General features: G+C 44.3%; 1 protein-coding gene across 2 annotated transcripts in view; it reads right to left on the bottom strand.

Annotated features, from left to right (window-relative positions):
- Positions 1-18,810, bottom strand: part of COL19A1 (collagen type XIX alpha 1 chain) — a 2,464,374-nt gene that overhangs the window by 135,469 nt on the left and 2,310,095 nt on the right. For both annotated transcript variants that reach the window (XM_078648013.1, XM_078648014.1), the window contains one exon: positions 16,374-16,553. In XM_078648013.1, coding sequence (XP_078504139.1) covers positions 16,374-16,553 — 180 coding nt within the window. The remainder of the gene's footprint in view (positions 1-16,373; positions 16,554-18,810) is intronic.

Raw genomic sequence — 18,810 nt, 5'->3', positions numbered from 1 at the left:
TGGGGTGTGGTAGATTGGAGTGGAGTGTGGTTTATTGGAGTGGAGTGGAGTAGATTGGGGTGGAGTAGATTGGAGTGGAGTGGGGCAGAGTGGGTGGATTGGTGTAGATTGGGGTGAAGTGAGGTAGACTGGGGTGGGGTGGGGTACATTGGGGCACATTGGAGTGGAGTGCAGTAGATTGGAGTGTTGTGTGGTGTGTGGGGTGCAGTGGGGTAGAGTGTATTGCAGTAGATTTGAGTGTAGTGAGGTGGGGAGTAGTGGGATAGGCTGGAGTGGGTTGATTGGTGTATACTGGTGTATATTGGAGGGGGCAGATTGGGTAAAGTGGAGTTGGAAAGATTGGGGTAGAGTCAGGTAGATCGAGGTAGAGTCGGGTAGATTGGAGTGGGGTAGATTGGGGTATAGTGGGGAAGATTAGAACAGATGGTAGTAGCATGGGGCAGAATGGAGTTGAGTGGTGTAGATTTGAGGTGAGTGAGGTAGATTTGAGTTGAGTGGAGTGGGGTAGATTGGATTGGGGTGGAGTGGGGTACATTAGGGTAGATTGGACTGGAGTGGAATGGGGTAGATTGGAGTTAAGTGGGAAAGATTGGGTGCAGTGGGATAGATTGTGGTGGACTGGATTGGGTTGGAGTGATGTGGCGTGGGGTGGAATGGGGTGGGGTGGGTGGATTGCAGTAAACTGGGGTAGATTGAAGTGGAGTGGGGTAGATTGGGGATGATTGGAGTAAAGTGGAGTGGGGGAGCTGCTTCAAGAGTCCATGGCACACATCGAGTCACATTGACTGCTTTAATAGTCCATGCCATTTATTTCTTAAAAAGAAGCACTGACGTCTGGTAAAACAAACTCAAAGGAAGAAGAGAGTACCCTGAATCACAGTGCAGGCAGTGGATGGACACCAATTAAACAAAATCAACTGTTACTTGGTCCATGCTCTGGAGAAATAAAATGAAGTGACCAGAGGCATATGGTGGCCAATTAGGAGGCAGCTAAAAAGACTAGCAATCAAGCCAGCAAATGGTAAGTAGTGAGGGGCTCCAAGCTCTTGATTGTTTACAAAACCCTTTGCAGGAACAGTGCATTTGCGCGGTTATGCAAGACCTAAAAATCAAAGCAGTACATAAGAAATGAGCATAGTAAATAAGTCACTTCGATTCAGTAGGAGAACGATGGGGTTTCGTATGTGTTCAGTGGTGCATTTTGAAGCTCTTTGACCCAAATATATGAGTAAAGATTGGGGATGTAAGGTACTGCTATTCACAGAGCAGACATTTTGCATTGAAATGTCTCCTTGAAATTGCCCTTAACTTTGCATCAGGCATGCAGCATTACTGCTAAATTTATAGGTTACACAAGCAATAACTAATGGAAATTTATTTTTGATCCAGGTTAAAATAATGTATCTATCCCAATTTAGAATTAGGGTCAACTATATGCCTTTTTTGTGTTTGCTCTTGACTTGCTGCTGATATATTTTGAAACATTTGTATCGGCCCATGCTCTAAACACAACATGCACGCAGCTGCGACTAGCTGAAATTCTGGCGCCTTTAATATTGCACTGCATGCATGATTTGAACACTTGGAGAAAATCCATTTCCAGAGAGGGAGAGCTTTGGCAGATCCTGATGTGATTCGCCTCTGATGATCTGGGAGGTATGGGGTTCCCCATTCAAGCCTAAGAGACCTTCTATATTATATAAAACATAGTTCCTATCTAGAGAGGGTGGCATACAAGGCACTACAGGACCTATTCCCACTATCATTATAATATGATCTCTCCTTTTGTGTTTTATGGAATTGTAACAATGCTGATCGTATTATTTTTAATCATAAGCCTGCTTATGTTAGCAAAAATACTGCATCTTAGAGCACGTTGTTAAAATAAACATTTTAAACTTATCTCTTTTTACCCATGTTGTGGACTGGTTGTGGACTGGTTGTGGACTGGTATGAGAATAACAAACAAAAGAGTGTTCTTGATTCCCACCATTCCTGAGTGTATCCTAAGTTGCATGTTCTGGATTGTCTAATCATTGGTTCCTTTGCTATAGGACAAAGAGCTAATGAGGCACTGATGCTAGTCAGTTTGGGGTTCTAGGTACTTAGGTGATTTTTTTGGTCCACCACAATTCACTGAGGTCTGGGGTCTCTGTGCACAGTTCTGTGTATGAGCAGAATCCCTGCAACATGGCGCCCAATGTGGCGCACCTAACGATGTGATCTTATTTTGAGAATCTCGAGTAGTGCTTATAACAGTCCACGACACCCTCACTATTGTTTCCGGTTGACAGTGGTGACGGATAAACCTAGCTATTGGTACATTGTTTTTTTCAAGCTTGATCATTTAAAAAGGTTCATGCATTGAGTTACTACCCATTTGTGCTACTTTACATTTTCTTTGTTCTTGTTCTCTACTGTGTCCTTATGGCTGACGTCAAGATCCCACCGCATAGTCGGGTGGCCGTCCACAATCATTTGCAGAAGTATGGCGTCACAGTTGATGGCCAAGTGGACGTTTTTGTGGTGAGTGCTGAAGCGGCATACTCGTTTGAGTTATTCTACTCATGGGTTACCTTTCCTGCAGTAAATGAGGTTTCTGGTACGTTTCATATTTATACTCCCACGGCCGTACCTTTAATCTATACCCCATATAGAACACTTGAGATCCCTATTACAGCCTGGCAGCATCGAGTTTGGTTTGATGGCACCGTTCCCCAATCAGTAACAGAGGTTCGGTTGGGCCCTTTGTCCATTCCCGGGGCCACGTGGCCGGTCTTGGCCGGTTACATGCCACATCCCCGTTACCTTACAGTCACTATAGATGAGTTGCTTGTGCTCTATGCCTCCTTGGTTGGAGTGCACCGGGCTCTAGTGCAATACTTCACCCGCAATGTCCAGGTGGGGTCACCTGGTTCTGCGGCGCATCCAACTGGACTGGCCGGGATGAAAATGAATCCCGTCATGGTTAATTCAGTTATGGGCAAGCGGCCCCAAGAAGGATGATATGCCTTTTTGGCGTGCTGAGAAATTTGACCAGCTGGAAGCAGTCTTTCCTATTACGACTCCTGTTGAAAAACACAGGATTCTAACGATCCGTTTGCAGAAAGACTTAATACCGGAGATACCTGATTGTGAAACCTGGGGTAAGATTTTAGCAACAGACTATACTAAGTGCTTTGACACTCTGTCCATGGCTGTCCTGCACTCTGTCCATGGCTGTCCTACCCTCCGTCATTAAGCGTGCGCAGGATGAACATGGTGCAGAAGCGGCTGTTGAGTTGGGAATGAGACTCGTTGGAGTGTTTGACGTAGTTTCTGATCTGGTCCTCGTTAATGTCAAGGGAGATGTAGTAAACTTCCAGGTGTCTAATGCTCTACGCGATGTCCCAGACGCCGATAAATCCAGACAGCTATGGAAAATTATTGCGGAGGCTTATAAGACCATTGGCCGCAATAGTTTGGGTCTTAAGCCTTTTGCTAAGACACCAGCACAAAAGCAAACAAAGGTGGCGAATTCTGATACGGATGATCGCCTCAATTTTCCAATGCAGAATTGGAGTAAAAGTTAGAAACAGGGGAAAAAGCAACAGAAATAGGGGTCGCGTCCTGCTTCGCCAATACCTGTTTCTACTGAGCGCACGTATGATTTGCGCGACCGTGCTAATATTAAGTCACCTGATCGTTTTCAGGTTCCTGATCAACGTACTCCTCGCTCTTTGCAGGATACATCGGTCTCACCAACTGGTGGAGGGGACGGCGGCAGAGGTCAAGGTGCCCAACAAACTCGTGAGCAGCCCCGCAAGACTGAAGGTAAAGGCAAGCGAGACAACTTTCAGCTCAAAGACCCCAGTTTCAGTAGAAAAATGTTGCTGCTTTAACAGCGAGGTATGCCACGGATAGTGAGAACACAGCTTAGGAACCTGACATGGGCGTTGATGCTGCTAGACAGCGCTGCGGAAATTACAGTAGTGCGGGCCGCTTTACGTCCATTTCTGAAGGTGACAGCAACTGACACGTTTGTTACTGTTGAGACAGCTGACACTAGAGTGGCTCTCCTGAAAGACTCTATGAAATAGTCCTTTTAATTGAAGGTGACATACAACGTACTATAAAAGGGGTATTTTGGGAGAATGTGACAACTACCTATGACATTTTGTTAGCGGAGACAGATTGGCCCCCACCCTTCGTTCTGGCCGCTCCGAGAGGGGAGGAGGTAATCCTCCCTAGTTTTGCACACACTGTGCCAAGGAAGCAGGCCCTGAATTTTGCAGAAGAGTGGGCTAAGGTGCTTGCACCAGCATTGTACCATGCTCAATGTGGATGCGACAAATTTTCCCCCAGACATGAGATACCATTGTGGTCTATGCCACAGCCTCAACCCCAATATACCATACGACTTGAAGCGAAAGCTCCAGTGGCAGAAATCCTTGAACAATTGGAATATCAAGGTGTGATTGAAACGTGTGTGTCTCCGATGAATAATCCTCTTTTTACTATGACTAAGCCTGATGGCTCATACCGTTTGGTATTGGATAACCGGCTCTTAAACTCCCATTGTCGGACTAGCGCTGTACAAAATACTCACAGTTCTGCCCTTGTGGATAGTCTTGTGCTTAAATCGTTTAAAACCACAATTGACATATCCGATGGCTTTTTTAGCCATAACCTGTCCCCTATTAGTAGTCAATGGACAGCTTTTACCTGATGCGGTAAACAAAAAAGGTTCCGAAGATTAGCTATGGGCTAAAAGAACAGTCCAGGCGTCATTGCCGCCCACATATCTCTCTTTTGGAGAGACTCGACCCTGATGGTTGCCGTATGTTGATGATATTTATCTCACAGACGACAAATTATGGTTACATCTGTGTCTCGTTGACCACATCATTTGTATGTTTGCGGACTTCGGTTACAAATTTAACTTTGCTAAATCACACATTGCAGAGTACACAGTGTTGTTCCTGGGCTATGAGCTCAACAATGATGGTCAAGGTTTGGCACTTCTCTTCCTGGAGAAATGCACTCAGTTTTGTGCTCCGACAGCATTGAAAAAGCTACAATCTTTACTGAGTTTTTTAAATTTCGGGCGTACTTACATTCCCAATTATACCCAGCGTATCAAGCCGCTTTACGCCTTGGTACAACCTACTTTCACGAAATCTTGTTGGCTGCCTGAACGTTCTGCAATTTTGCAATCTATGTAGTCTGATCTTCTTGAATCTAAATTCTTACTGACTTGTGACAACCACACCAACTTGGTTTTAAGAATTGTGCCTGGGGCGGTGGGTTTCACATACCTGACTTTTAATGAGGGTGGCACAGTCCCTATAGCTTACAAGTCACACTTGTGCGCTTCGGTTGAAATGCGATTTTCCTCTGTGGAAAAAGTTTTGACTGTATGCAGATGGCGATTCTGTCGCAGGGGAAACCTATGTTGATTGTTACACCCTATCCTTCCTTGGAGGCAGTGACGAAAGCCATTGTACCTAATTCAAAAGCTTTGCATCCTCAGTGGAAACAATGTGTCACATCCTTGACATCTCCCGATGTCACGTTTGTCTTCGATTCCTCTTTGCAAACCCAGGAGTACTTGCAGTATGAATTCGTTCATCTGGCTGCTCTGACCATGCACCCGCTGGAGGATTTCCCTTGTATCATTTACACGGACGAATCAGCGCAACCGGCTACGGAGTCAAAGCATGCGTATTCAGCGGCCTGCGCAATAGTGGTTGGTACTATGGTGAATGGAGAGTTCAAGTCCGAGGTCGTGCATACACAGACATTAGGGGTCTGTACAGCCCAATTGGCAGAGCTCCGTGCTCTGGTGCTTGCACTGGAGTTCGCTGACCCTTGTGTGACTACTCTTATTGTAAGTGACTCTTACTACTGTCTACAGTCTTACAACGACAATTTATTCTTTTGGACTCAGAATTACTATTGTGATTCCAAAGGTAGCACGATTAAACACAAAATGCTATGGGTTTGAGTGGCTGAGCTTAAAGAACGGCTGCCACTTATGTTTGTAATACATACTCTTGTTCACCAACGCATGGGGGTATACGCTGTTGGTAACTGTCTTGCTGATGAAGCAGCAAAGACCACAGTTGCAACATATGTAGTAGCAGCCGATACACGTTCCAAAAGTAAGATTGATAATGACATCTTGGCATCTATTGCCGCAACAGAGAAAGGAGGTAATTACCCTAGAGGTTTCCCTTCTAAATACGTTCCTTATATAAGAATTAACGACGTTGGTGACAGGTTGATTTCCAACACGGACTGCAGGCAGACTTTGATAACAGCGGCTCACGAGGGCATGGCCTCGGCGCATCCCGGCATGTCAGCTACTGTATCTCTCCTACAACAGCGTTAATGGTGATGTGGATTGTACAGACGAGTGATTATGTTCTTTATTGTGACATATGCCAGCAGAGTAAACCTTCAACTGCTGCGCGCCCGCCCCAGACACAGTTGTACATACCTAATAAACCACTTGGGTGTGTATATTTAGATCACTGCGATCCTTTCTCCTCTGATACTGCGTATAAGTACATCTTAGTTGCAGTAGATTTGTGCACCCGCTTTGTTTGGGTGTAGCCACAAAGGAGTACTGATGCCTGAACTGTCATCAGGGATTTGTGTGTCTTTGTGGGAGTTTTTGCAGGTGGTACCTTTCATTCGGACCAGGGTCCAGCGTTCGCCTCTAAGGCGTACAAGGATGCCATGCGTTCATTGGGGGTCCAAGTCAAATTTTCGTCTCCATACAGGCCTGAGGGCAATAGTGTTGTGGAGCGGATGAACCATGACTTAAAGCAGTCCTTGACAGCTAAGGTTTTAGGTACAGGCCGAAACGGTCTAGCCCATCTCTATAGCATTCAACGTGCACTTAATAATCTCCCTAGAAGGTCTCTGGGTGGGCGGACCCCATAGGAAATACTCTTCCAAAGTTAGACTAACCCACACTAAATTACTTTATTCTAAGTTCTTTCTTGACCAATGAGCAGTAGGGGGCTATGACTTGTGGAGAGATACTGTTAATCTTAAATCTGTTTGGGGTTCTAAAGACTGGCGGGTACAAGGCACTGAGGCTTTGCATCATGCATGTTTCATCCCGAACCATATGTTGGTTTTGAATTTGACTATTTCACAAATCACCTGCTTTGGATTGACTACATCTAAAAAATTAAATGCTCCTTCCCTTCCTGATTCGGGAGAATACTCTACATGGTACAATCACACCGATAGATCCCTTAGGGCTAGATGTAGGTAATTCTATTTTACCACTTCTTAAATACCAAATTTTACCGATTCGGTATTTAAGAAGTGGTAAAATAGAGGGGGGGGGGATGTAGGTATTTCTGAATCGGTAAATACCCAATCGTTAAGATTCGGTATTTACCAATTCTGAAAAATACCGATTCGGTAATGCCCATTGATTCCTATGGGCATTGAAGCCCATAGGAATCAATAGCCATTACCGAATCGGTATTTACCGATTCGGTAAATACCGATTTCAGCAAGGGTGCAGGGGGTGTCACTTTGACACCCTCTAGCACCCCAAATACAGACATGTGTGCCATGTGGCACACAGACATGCCCTAAGGGCATGTCTGTCTGTCACATGGCATAGGTGTGCATGCACACATGTGCATGCACACCTTGATTCGGTATTTTACCACCCAATTGGATTGGGTGGTAAAATACCGATTCTGTAAGGCCTGTGGGACTCAGAAGAGTCCCACCTACATCTTGAAGTTATCGAATCGGTAAAAATACCGATTCGGTATTTTACCGAATCGGTAAATTTACCGATTCGGTAAATTAACCGAATCGGTAAAATAGGGCCCCTACATGCCAATTCTTAAATACCGGTCGTAATGGCCGAAATCGGCCATTACCGACCGGTATTTTGGCTCCTACATCTGCCCCTTAGTGAGTTACTTTCTCTGATATTAAATTCCTCTTTCAACATTTCCAGTTTTGATTACCGCGGTTGGTTGTTATGTCAAAAAAGTTCAGATTTGTGTCAACATTGTTTTCTGGGTCTGGCCCCAGGCTATACAGAGGTTAGGGTGGATCCTCGATTTGAAAGTGCACATACTGTTACCACCTATTTGGTAGGCAAATGATGTCAAAGTGTATTCAAACATTCCACCTTAGGGTTAGTTAAACTCCATTTGTCCAAATGAACTGAAGATGTTGATCTAAATGATTTTGTTAAAGGCCATGCAGGTGGCAGGTCGAAAGGATGGATTTATGGATTATATGCTGTTTGGAAACTATCTCAAATAGAAGCAGCATCTAGATTACGTGCTATCGACCAGGCTAATTTAGTACAAGTGCTTGCAGTTGTTGATAACCGTATTAACACCCTTTCTTGGCAAATTTACACATTGGATAATATTGTTTCATCTGTTGTTGATATCGTACAGGATGAAGTGTCTGTTTTGTACCATGGTCAAAATCAATTACGTTCAATTATGCAATTTGCTTGGGCATTACAAAGGTTATAGGCTGGTAAAGTTCTATGGGTCTATATGAATACCTCTTCTCTATTTTTACCATTCAATTTGACTGTGAAACAACAATTAATGTCTAAGAAGGATGCTGCGTATTCACTTTTGCATATTGGAAAATTAGAGCCTTTACCATTTTCTGTGGTGAATATAATTCAGCTGTATGGTTCATTCAAGGGTTAATAACGTTGCCTTTTCCCTTATTTAAATTCGATTAATGTATGAAGTACTATGCCATTGGCAGATATGAACCTCTGGGAAGTGCCCATCTCCATGAAGTTTGGTCTCTGCCATTCACCTATAGGTGCCTGAGGGAGGGTAAAGAGGTTTATTTGAAGGGTGAAGATTGCACTTCAACACCTGATCATTAGTCTGCAGGAACATCCAATTGCACAGCTCTTGCAATTCTGACGTTCCGAGTTTAGCATGCATTTTAAAAGGGAATCCTGTCCCAGCTATAACTCCGACTTTCATGTTGCTAGCAAACGGTAGTGCGTTTAAATAATGAAGATTGCTGTGGTATGCTGGCAGGGATTCCGTACATAGTGACTGTTTCCCAAAGTGTAGTTTGTTGCAAAATTGTGCTATTCCCTCCTCCGCATGGGAAGCTCGATGTATCCATCTGGCCTTCCATTCCGACCTTGAAAGCAGAGTTCAACAAGATGAGTCGATTGAGGGCTATATTGTCTCATAAAGAAGTCGCCGTTACTTCTTCGCATGAAACATTTGTCCTTCACGTGGCACACATTTGCACCGAGGTGCATGCCCTTTTGAATACTGATCTCCACCTGCATTTCGGTGCTTTGATTCACACTATATTTAATGCCTCGGCGACCACAGGCTTGGTGCACTTTTTTAAAATAGTAAGTTCTGGCCTTGTGACCTTATTCCAAACTTTATTTAGTGTGATACCGGCATTTTTTCATTATATTTTTTCCAGCTTCTTCAGCAGTTTACCGTTAATTCTCGACTTGGCTTCCGGTGCACTGCTGTTGATTTGCTTGCTCAAAAATGGCTGCACAATTTGTGTCATACGACAACCTGCCTCGGCTGCTCCAACTTCGTAACCGTATGCTTGAATGCTATGGAACGCTACTCCTAGCTACCTTGAGTGTGGCGTATGTATTATCTTTCCGGTTTTCGTACTCTACATGCGTGCAGCCTGTCTTCAATTGCCTGGATTGTGGTTTTGAATGGGCTCTGGATTTGTGTCTCTGCAATACAGTGTCTCTTATCCCGGATTATGGTCTACTAATGAGTCCCTTAGTTGCTCATGAGTTAGACTGTTCTGGTATCAGAATAATGGCCTGCGCAGCGGCACCTGGAGTCCTAGGTAATTGGAACATATGGACTGCAGCCCATGACTTTCTGGCACGCAGTTATCTCGAAGAACACCCGAGTTGTCCTCTGATGGTGCTAGAGGCTCCGGCTGTCGAACAACATGTATGTTCTTTCCCATTATTGAATTGGATGGCTGAAGTGTTTTCGGATGAGTACAATGACTTCCTCTTGGAAACAGTTGCAACGTACTCTTGCTATACGCTGTTGGATTGAAGTGGCAAGGTTCCGGCTTCAAACCCGTACTGGGCTCGTGACTTTTTCATTCATTCTTTTTTCTTTTCTCATTCCATGCTTGGACACTATACATAACCTGCGTGGTTTTGAAATCAATTTTTTGTGGTTAATAATTCGGAATTTTACTCCCAATTGTCCCGTTCGGCAAATTTTGAACTTGGTTCTGTCTCACTTGAACTCTGTATTCTAAAATGTCCCCCCTTTTTGTGCGTGTTCCGATCAAGGGAGGGTGTAGTAAAGGCAGGGCTCTGCTTGCGCCCATTGCTATGTTAGCATGGGCTTATTCGAAGTTTAAACGCCATTTTACATTGTTGCTGCTTTAGCACACAACACTACATGTAACTGTTGTTGTGAGTTAGGCTCTGTGAATTTCTTCACATGAGAATGGCTTGTTTTCAACGTCACTAGACTTTCATCTCGACTTTAGTCTGCACAGTGAATGTTGAAGCCTCCAAGGTTATCATAACAATGTTAGGTGTTGTTTGGACTGACCGGCCCATGCTCTAGACACAACATGCATGCAACTGCGGCTAGCTGAAATTCTGGTGCCTTTAATATTGCACTGCATGCATGATTTGTACAGTTGGAGAAAATCAGTTTCCAGAGAGAGAGAGCTTAGGCAGATCTCAATGTGATTCACCTCTGCTGATCTTGGAGGTAATGGGGTTCCCCAGTCAAGCCTAAGAGACCGTCTATATTATATAAAACATAGTTCCTAGCTAGGGAGGGTGGCATACAAGGCACTATGGGACCTGTTCCCACTGTCATTATAAAATGATTTCTCCTTTTGTGTTTTATGGAATTGTAACAATGCTTATCATATTATTTTTAATCATATGCTTGATTATGTTAGCAAAAATACTGCATCTTAGAGCATGTCGGTAAAATAAACATTTTAAACTTTATAGTGTCTCTTTTTACCCATGTTGTGGACTGGTATGAGAATAACAAACAAAATAGTGTTCTTGATTCCTATCATTCCTGAGTGTATCCTAAAGTCGCATGTTCTGGTTTGTCTAATCATAGGTTTCTTTGCTATAGGACGAAGAGCTAATGAGGCACTGATGTTAGTCGGTTAGGGGTTCTAGGTACTTAGGTGACTTTTTTGGTTCACCACAATTCACTGAGGTCCTGGATCTCTGTGCACACTTCTGTGTATGAGCAGAATCCCTGCAACAGTTTATTTGCAAGTGTTTTCATTTTGTTGTGTGTTTGGAAAACTTTTGAGAATCTTCAGCCTTCTTCTTTCACACTCTGACCCAGATCGATAATCACTTGGTTGCAAGAATTCACCCTCTTACAGTAAGAGAAGGGGAAGTAAACAACAATCTCCATGTTAAAAAAAGAATATGGAGCACTTTGTAAGAAGACATTGCCTGATGTTTGATATCTGTCTTGGAATGCACAACAAACCCTACACAATAAACACAAACTTGAAAGCCCTGTTTTTCTCTGTTCATGCAAGCACCTCCTGCACCTGTGGTTCCAGTGTCCATGCTCACTAGCACTATACAGAGCAGGACCGTGCAGTGCACGCTGAGCTGCATTACCCCATCCGACTCACATAGGGCAAGCATAATGGGCCAGAGCTGATGATGCACAGGATTTCAGAAGTAAGACCAGTGGTAATGGAGACAATGATGACATGTATTAGCAGACAAGTGCCCCTTGCTCCCTCAAGTTAAGGCGTTGTTTATTGCATACCGTACTGTGACTGCAGACTGTAAGAAAGTTTAGCTCATATTCTAAGCATAGAAAACTTTTTCTATTGCACATAAAAAAAATGTGGAATGCACATCAATAAAAGCGGGACATTTTTGCACACATAGGCATAAATCGTTCTTAAGAAGTTCCTGGCATCCTGGCGAGAGACAATCACAAATATTGAAATGTGTATTCAATTGTGTTAAAGGGACAACAGAGAGATAAAGTGCACTAAAAGCAATCACAAACACAGTAATGAAGACTCACTCACACCTATAACTTGGTTAAAGTGTGAATACATTATGTATGGAAGTTTTCTCTTCAAGAAAGCTCCGGCACTTACTATCAATTTCATTCAAGAGGGAAACTTGAAAATAGCAAAACCTATAAGGACAACAATGTACCTGAAGTGCCCCTTAGTAACTGATTCTTCCAGGTTTCTCAGAAAATCCCATAGGGTACGGTAGCCTGGAGGGGGCTAGTGCCTATTTTTGCCATGAACCAGTTGTAGGAGATAAAGAAAGTTGTTCTCATGGGTACAGATGTACAAAGCCATTTTGTAAAATCACAAGGTTTGAAACTGCAAAATGGCTTTTTGGTTTGTATGAATCCCATACAGAATCACAATCAGGAAGGGGAGTGAAAGGGCACTCCTGCCTAATCGTGATACAGAATGGCATTTATCAGTGGTTTGGAAATTGAATTTCAGTTGCAAATCATTAATGAGTTACCAGCATCTCCAATGAGGGATTAACTGATTCGAAAAGGGGAAGGTGTTTATTTGGGACACTTTCTATTTTGTGAATTTTAGAAATAGGGTTCTCTAGTTTGCAGAGGTCTGTACCTTTGCCCAAATATGGACCCTTGCATCTAGTCAGTGCAAAGGGGATGCACACTTTAGATTAAGCCTGCTCACCGCCTGGGTAGCTTGTCACGAGCAGACACACTTATCCCAAAGACAATGTGTAAAGTATTTGTACTCAAAACACACAGTAATACAGTGATACCACCACAAATGGACACTAGACCAGTTTAGAAAAATAAAGTATCTTTATCTAAACCGAACAAGATCAAAACGAAAAAAATCCAACATACATGTAATAATAATTTGACTTTAAAAAGGTTTCAAACAACTAGGACATAGAAAACTATGGATGCGTGATTTCTCTCAAAGTTCTTATAATTGTGACAAAATTCACGAGGCCATACAGCAGCAGAGATGGGAAGCGTTGAAAAACAAAGATGAGTCAGTCCCTGGGTAGGCCATGGGTAGGTGGTGCGACATTTCTGCTGCACACAGGAGAAGTGATCCGTTACATTCGGTCTGTAGGGAGAAGTTATGCGTCGATTCCGAGACGGCTCTTGTCCGCGGGTGGTGCATCGGGAAAACTTGCCACGCAGGTGCGATGTGTGGAAATCCAGGATCCATCGGCGATTGATGTAGTGGCGTTGAGCGCCGCTGCGGGAGTTTCTTTAGCCGTGATACCTCAATGCATCAGTTCTTGCAGTGGCGACAGGCACTACGTCAGTTTCAGCAGTGGCACAGCGATGCACGGAGATTCTTCTTGCACACAGTGCTGCGTCTGGAAAACAGCCGCAAGAAGAGTGATGTGTGAATTTACGCAGTACTTCAATCAATCAATCAATCATGGGCATTTTTATAGCGCGCTACTCACTCGGGAGGGTCTCAAGGCGCTGGGGGGGGTTTGTTACTGCTCGAAGAGCCAAGTCTTGAGGAGCTGATGATCCTGGGTCAGCCAGAGGTGGATCGGGAGGGAGTTCCATGTCTTGGCTGCCAGGTAGGAGAAGGATCTTCCCCCGGCGGTGGCTTTGCGGATGCGTGGTACGGTGGCGAGGGCGAGGCTGGACGATCGTAGTTGGTGGGTGGGCACGTAGAAGGTCAGGCAGTTGTTGAGGTACTTGGGGCCCAGGTCGTGGAGGGCCTTGTGTGCGTGGGTGAGGAGTCTGAACGTGATCCTCTTGCTGATAGGGAGCCAGTGCAGGTCTCTCAGATGGCCGAGATGTGGCTGTGTCGGGGGATGTCCAGGACGAGTCGTGCGGAGGCATTTTGGATGCGCTGGAGTCTTTTCTGAAGTTTGGCTGTGGTTCCGGCGTAGAGGGTGTTTCCGTAGTCCAGCCGGCTGGTGACGAGTGCCTGGGTGATCGTCTTCCTGGTTTCGGTGGGGATCCAACGGAAGATCTTGCGGAGCATGCGTAGGGTGTTGAAGCATGATGATGAGACGGCGTTGACTTGTCTGGTCATCGAGGGGGAGGAGTCCAGGATGAAGCCCAGGTTGCGTGCGTGGTCCGTTGGTTTGGGAGTGGTGCCTAGGGCAGGGGGCCACCAGGAGTCGTCCCAGGCGGAGGGCGATGATCCAAGGATGAGGATTTCCATCTTGTCTGAGTTCACCTTCAGGCGGCTGTTCTTCATCCATTCGGCGACGTCTTTCATCCCTTTGTGTAGGCTGGTTCTGGCGGTGGCGGGTCGTTGGTTTCTTCCAGCTCCCAGCAGCTAGCACAACCTCCAGAGGCCCAGAACTGGAACAGGCACCTCCTGGCAGGTCAGAATTCTCAGCAGAAGAGTTCAGGGGAGCTAGGGGTGAAGTATTTGTGGGCCTGAGACTTCATAACAGGAGGCCAGCACACACAGGCCCTTGAAGATCTTCTTCAAGCAGGATCAAAGTAAAGTTCCAGTCTTTGTCCTCTCTTTGGGTGAAACAGCAACTGCAGGTCACCCCACACAGCACACAGCAAAGTACAGTACTCCTCTCAACAGCTCTTCAGCTTTTCTCCTTGGCAGAGGTTCCTCTTGATTCCAGAAGTAGTCTAAAGTTCTGGGGTTATAGATCTAATACTTATACCCCAAAATGTCGCTTTTCTCTTTGTGCAAGGGTCTCTGAGCCTAGTCCGAACCATTTCTGTCCTCACTGGTGCACTCTGACCACAGGGGGTGGAGACAGCATTATGCAAGGGAGACAGGCCCTAATAAGGTGCAAGGAAATCTCCACCCACTACTCTAAATGCAACCACGCCCCATCCAGCTAAGCTCTGAGTCATCCAGGAAGAGCCAGGCACACCTCAATCCCCCAGTGGCTGTCTACAGTGAATGCACATCCCCAGCTCCTGTCACTCCAAAACCAGACAGTCAATACACAAACAGGCAGAGGCACACAGAATGGTTAAACAAGAAAATGCCCACTTTCTAAAAGTGGTACAAAAGTGGTACCCCCTTTTGCACCACTTTCTAAAAGTGGCATTTTCAAACACACAATTTAAAAACCATCTTTACAAAAAGATGTCTTATTAAATTCTGAGTTCAGAGAGCTTAAACTTTTTTTCTCTATCTTGTCCCAGTGAGAAGTTATACTTGCAAGATGTTACAAAGCATTTCCCATTCTATCCTATGAGGCAAGATAGCCTTTTAATAGTGAAAAACGAAATTGGCTGTATTTCACTATCAGGACATCTCCTACCTGTCACATACAGTGCACCCTGCCCAGGGGGGTACCTTGGGCCTACCACAGGGGTGCCTTACATGTAAGAAAAAAGAAGTTTGGCAATGGGGTGCACTTGCCAAGTCAACATGGCAGTTAACAACCTGCGCAAAGACACTGCAGTGGCTGGTCTGAGATACCTTTTCAGGGCTACTCGTGTGGGTGGCACAATCAGTGCTGCAAGCCCACTAATAGTATTTGATTTACAGGCCCTGGCACACTCTGTGCAATTTACTAGGGGCTTACCAGTAAATTAAATACACCAATCATGGATAAACAATCATGATAACAATTTTGCACACAGGACATATGCACTTTAGCACTGATCAGCAGTGGTAAAGTGCCCAGAATCCTAACACCAACAACAACGGGTCAGGAAAAAATAGGAGGAAGAAGCTAAATGTTTGGGGATAACCCTGCAAAAAGGGTCTAGTTCAACAGTGATTGATGTTGTGTGATGTTGTGGGGAGTAGGCAGTGCCCAGGGGATCACAAGCTCCTCCCCCTGAAGTTTTTTAAAGCCTCCTTTAAGGAACACAGGCTTCTTTAAGAAAGTTTCCCATTTGGGAATTCAAACACTGTGATGGTGTCTGCTGTTCTTTGCAGGCAACCATTATTGTTTTTGTAGCCAATCACAGATGTTGGAAATAGTGACCTGCCTAACTAATATTCAGTAGGCAAGTTGTAATGTGCCCCCCTGCAACTGAAGATTATACAATGCTACCTATGAGTATAAGTCAATCACTTTTGCAACCTGCCTCTTAGTACATCTGGCCCATAATTCTGACAACCACTAAACATGAATTATCTATTCCTCATTAAGGTTAAACTGTTGTATGAATCTTTTCATATGCTGGAAGATGTTGTGAATTTGCAAAAGGGGTGCTTTAAAAGAAGCCATTTAAAACACTATCATCCCCATTCAAAACAGTAGCACACACATTAAAGAGCAACAGAGAAAAGCAGACAAGACCAAAACAATTCAGTGCACAATGTGAAAGCAGGCAAGCACCTTAACAAGCCAAGTAAAAATAAACAGTGAAGATGACAATTTGAAATCAGACGGCACAGTGTGATTTACTTACCACAGGGCCTGGAGGCCCTGGTGGGCCTGGACGGCCATCATATCCAGGTATTCCTTGATAGCCTTTTTCTCCTGGGGGTCCGTGTGGCCCCACTGGTCCTACTTCTCCCTTATCCCCGAAAGGACCAGGCTTTCCTCGTTCACCTTGAAGACCTCTGTCTCCTGGTATACCTGGATCCCCCTGTAAAAATATTTATGATAAGTGTAAACAAGGTTGTGGTGAGCTGTCTTCATCAAAAAACTACACATCACACTCATGACATGGCCAACCTAGTAAACCCCTTCTCACCATTAAGGATTCTGAATTACATACTAGGACTTTTTAGCACTTTCATGTTCATATTGAAATTTAAAATACGGCTATCTACAACTCACAGTACACTTCTATCTAAATCCCTTACATCATAGGCTTCATCCTTGTGATGCTTTTCATTTCTCCCATTTTGTTTCTGAGATAATGTAATTCAAACCCCATATGATCACACAATGTGAATTAACTTAATTTTCAGCTGTAAATCAGCAACAGGAGTTAATGGATTCTTGCTACAACAGTCAATATGATGACTGGGCACAGTCTGAGTGGGCTATTCAGCAGTCTGTGGTTTTTCAAGAACAACTATATTGGGAGGTGTGGTAAACTTGTAAGATGTTGGAGAGAAATCGTTAGAACAGAATAATGTAACTTCACATCATTGGTGATATCCACCATACACGTATGATGGAAGGTGAGCTTTGTGGGCCAAATGGTTGCAACTGACAAATATCATAATTTGCAATTATGGCTTCTGCTAAAAGTAGACAGAGTTAAGAGAGGCAATATTTCCACTTTTGAAAACTCATCTAGGGAGTGTAGGTAATCAACATGTAATATTTCCACTGATTTTGACATTGATTTAATTTTTTTTATAAATAGGAACCATTTTACACTTGGGGTTTTAAACCTCATGTAGCTATGGAAATGTTGTGTATACATTTATAGCTGACTCACTGATGTGGTAAATCTGATATTTTAATTTAAGAAGTTGATTGTTACTTCCATTAAACATGTGTGGTAGATATGGAATTGCTGGTTGGTTGAGGTTTGCACCCAGGCCAGGCAGGAACCACCACCCTAGTCAGGGTACGCTGGATAAACACTAAAAGATAACCTGTCCTCACGCTCTGGTAACTTGGCACAGAACAGTCTTGCTTATCTAAAGAGGCAATGTGTAAAGTGCTTGTGCAACACACAAATATAGTAACACAATGAATACACTTCAGAAATACTCCACACAAGTTTAGAAAAATAGATTATTATATTCTGAACAAAACAAGACCAAAACTACAAAAATCCAATAAGTAGAAGTTAAAATATGATTTTTTAAAGAATGAAAAAAGTTATAGTGCTTTAAAGCAATAAGCGCCAATGGGGTTTATATGATTTTGCCGGACTGGGAACAAGTTCAGGTCAACTGCAATGGAGCACAGGGCATCTACAGGGACCCACTTGGGCCTGCTGAACACAGTACCTTGAATACTGGGGAGCTGTCTACGTGACGAGGCTTTGCGAGGTTTTGCGGCACGGGTGCAAAGGTAGAGACTTTGATATCCCTGAATCTGAAGCAACAAGCGGCAAGCCAGCAAGCCTTTGGAGCACACTTAGAAAAAAAAGCAGAGTCAAGCACTCCTTCAGCAAAGTCAGTGAGCAGCAGGCCAACAAAAAGAAAAGCAGGCCTTTTAGTTCAGCAGTCCAGTTGAGTCCTTTAAGAATCACAGCAGTTCTTCTGGCAGAGCTTCAGTTACAAGCCCAGCAGTGTCTGATTTTAGGGGGGGGTCAGAGACCCAGTACTTATACCAAAAAGTGTCTTCGATGTGGGGGGTGACTTCAAAGCAGTCTTTTGAAGTGCACAAGGATCCCTTTCAACCCATTCCTGTCTGCCAGACTATCTGGGTGGGGGAGGTAATCGGTCAAGTATGCACTTTTAAAGAATAAAAATAGTTCTAGTGCTTAGAAGCAATAATCGCCAAAGGGGGTTATTGATTGCGCCAAACTGGGACAAAGTCACAAGTTTAGGTTGACTACAATGGAGCACAGGGCATCTACAGGGACCCACTTGGGCCTGCTGAACACAGTACCTTGAATACTGGGGAGCAGTCTACGTGACAAGGCTTTGTGGGTTTTGCGTCATCCAGAGTCTGTTCCAATTAGCTGTCAGCTCTGTGGCGAGGCTTTACAAAGCTGTGCATTGTCCTGCGTCAGCTCCGAGAGGATGTGTGGTGAGGAGCCATCAACTGTGCAGTGATGCTTTGTGGGGCTTTGCATCGGTTCCATTGATGCAAGTATCTGGGTTCACTTCCATCAAACCAGGCACAGGAGCAGAGGTAGAGACTTTGATAGGCCTGAATCTCAAGCAACAAGCAGCAAGTCAGAAAGCCCTTGGAGCACACTTGGAGAAAAG

This window comes from Lissotriton helveticus, chromosome 6, assembly GCF_964261635.1.
Source record: "Lissotriton helveticus chromosome 6, aLisHel1.1, whole genome shotgun sequence".
In the NCBI taxonomy this organism is placed as follows: Eukaryota; Metazoa; Chordata; class Amphibia; order Caudata; family Salamandridae; genus Lissotriton; species Lissotriton helveticus.
This window is presented reverse-complemented; position numbering and strand designations above follow the sequence as displayed.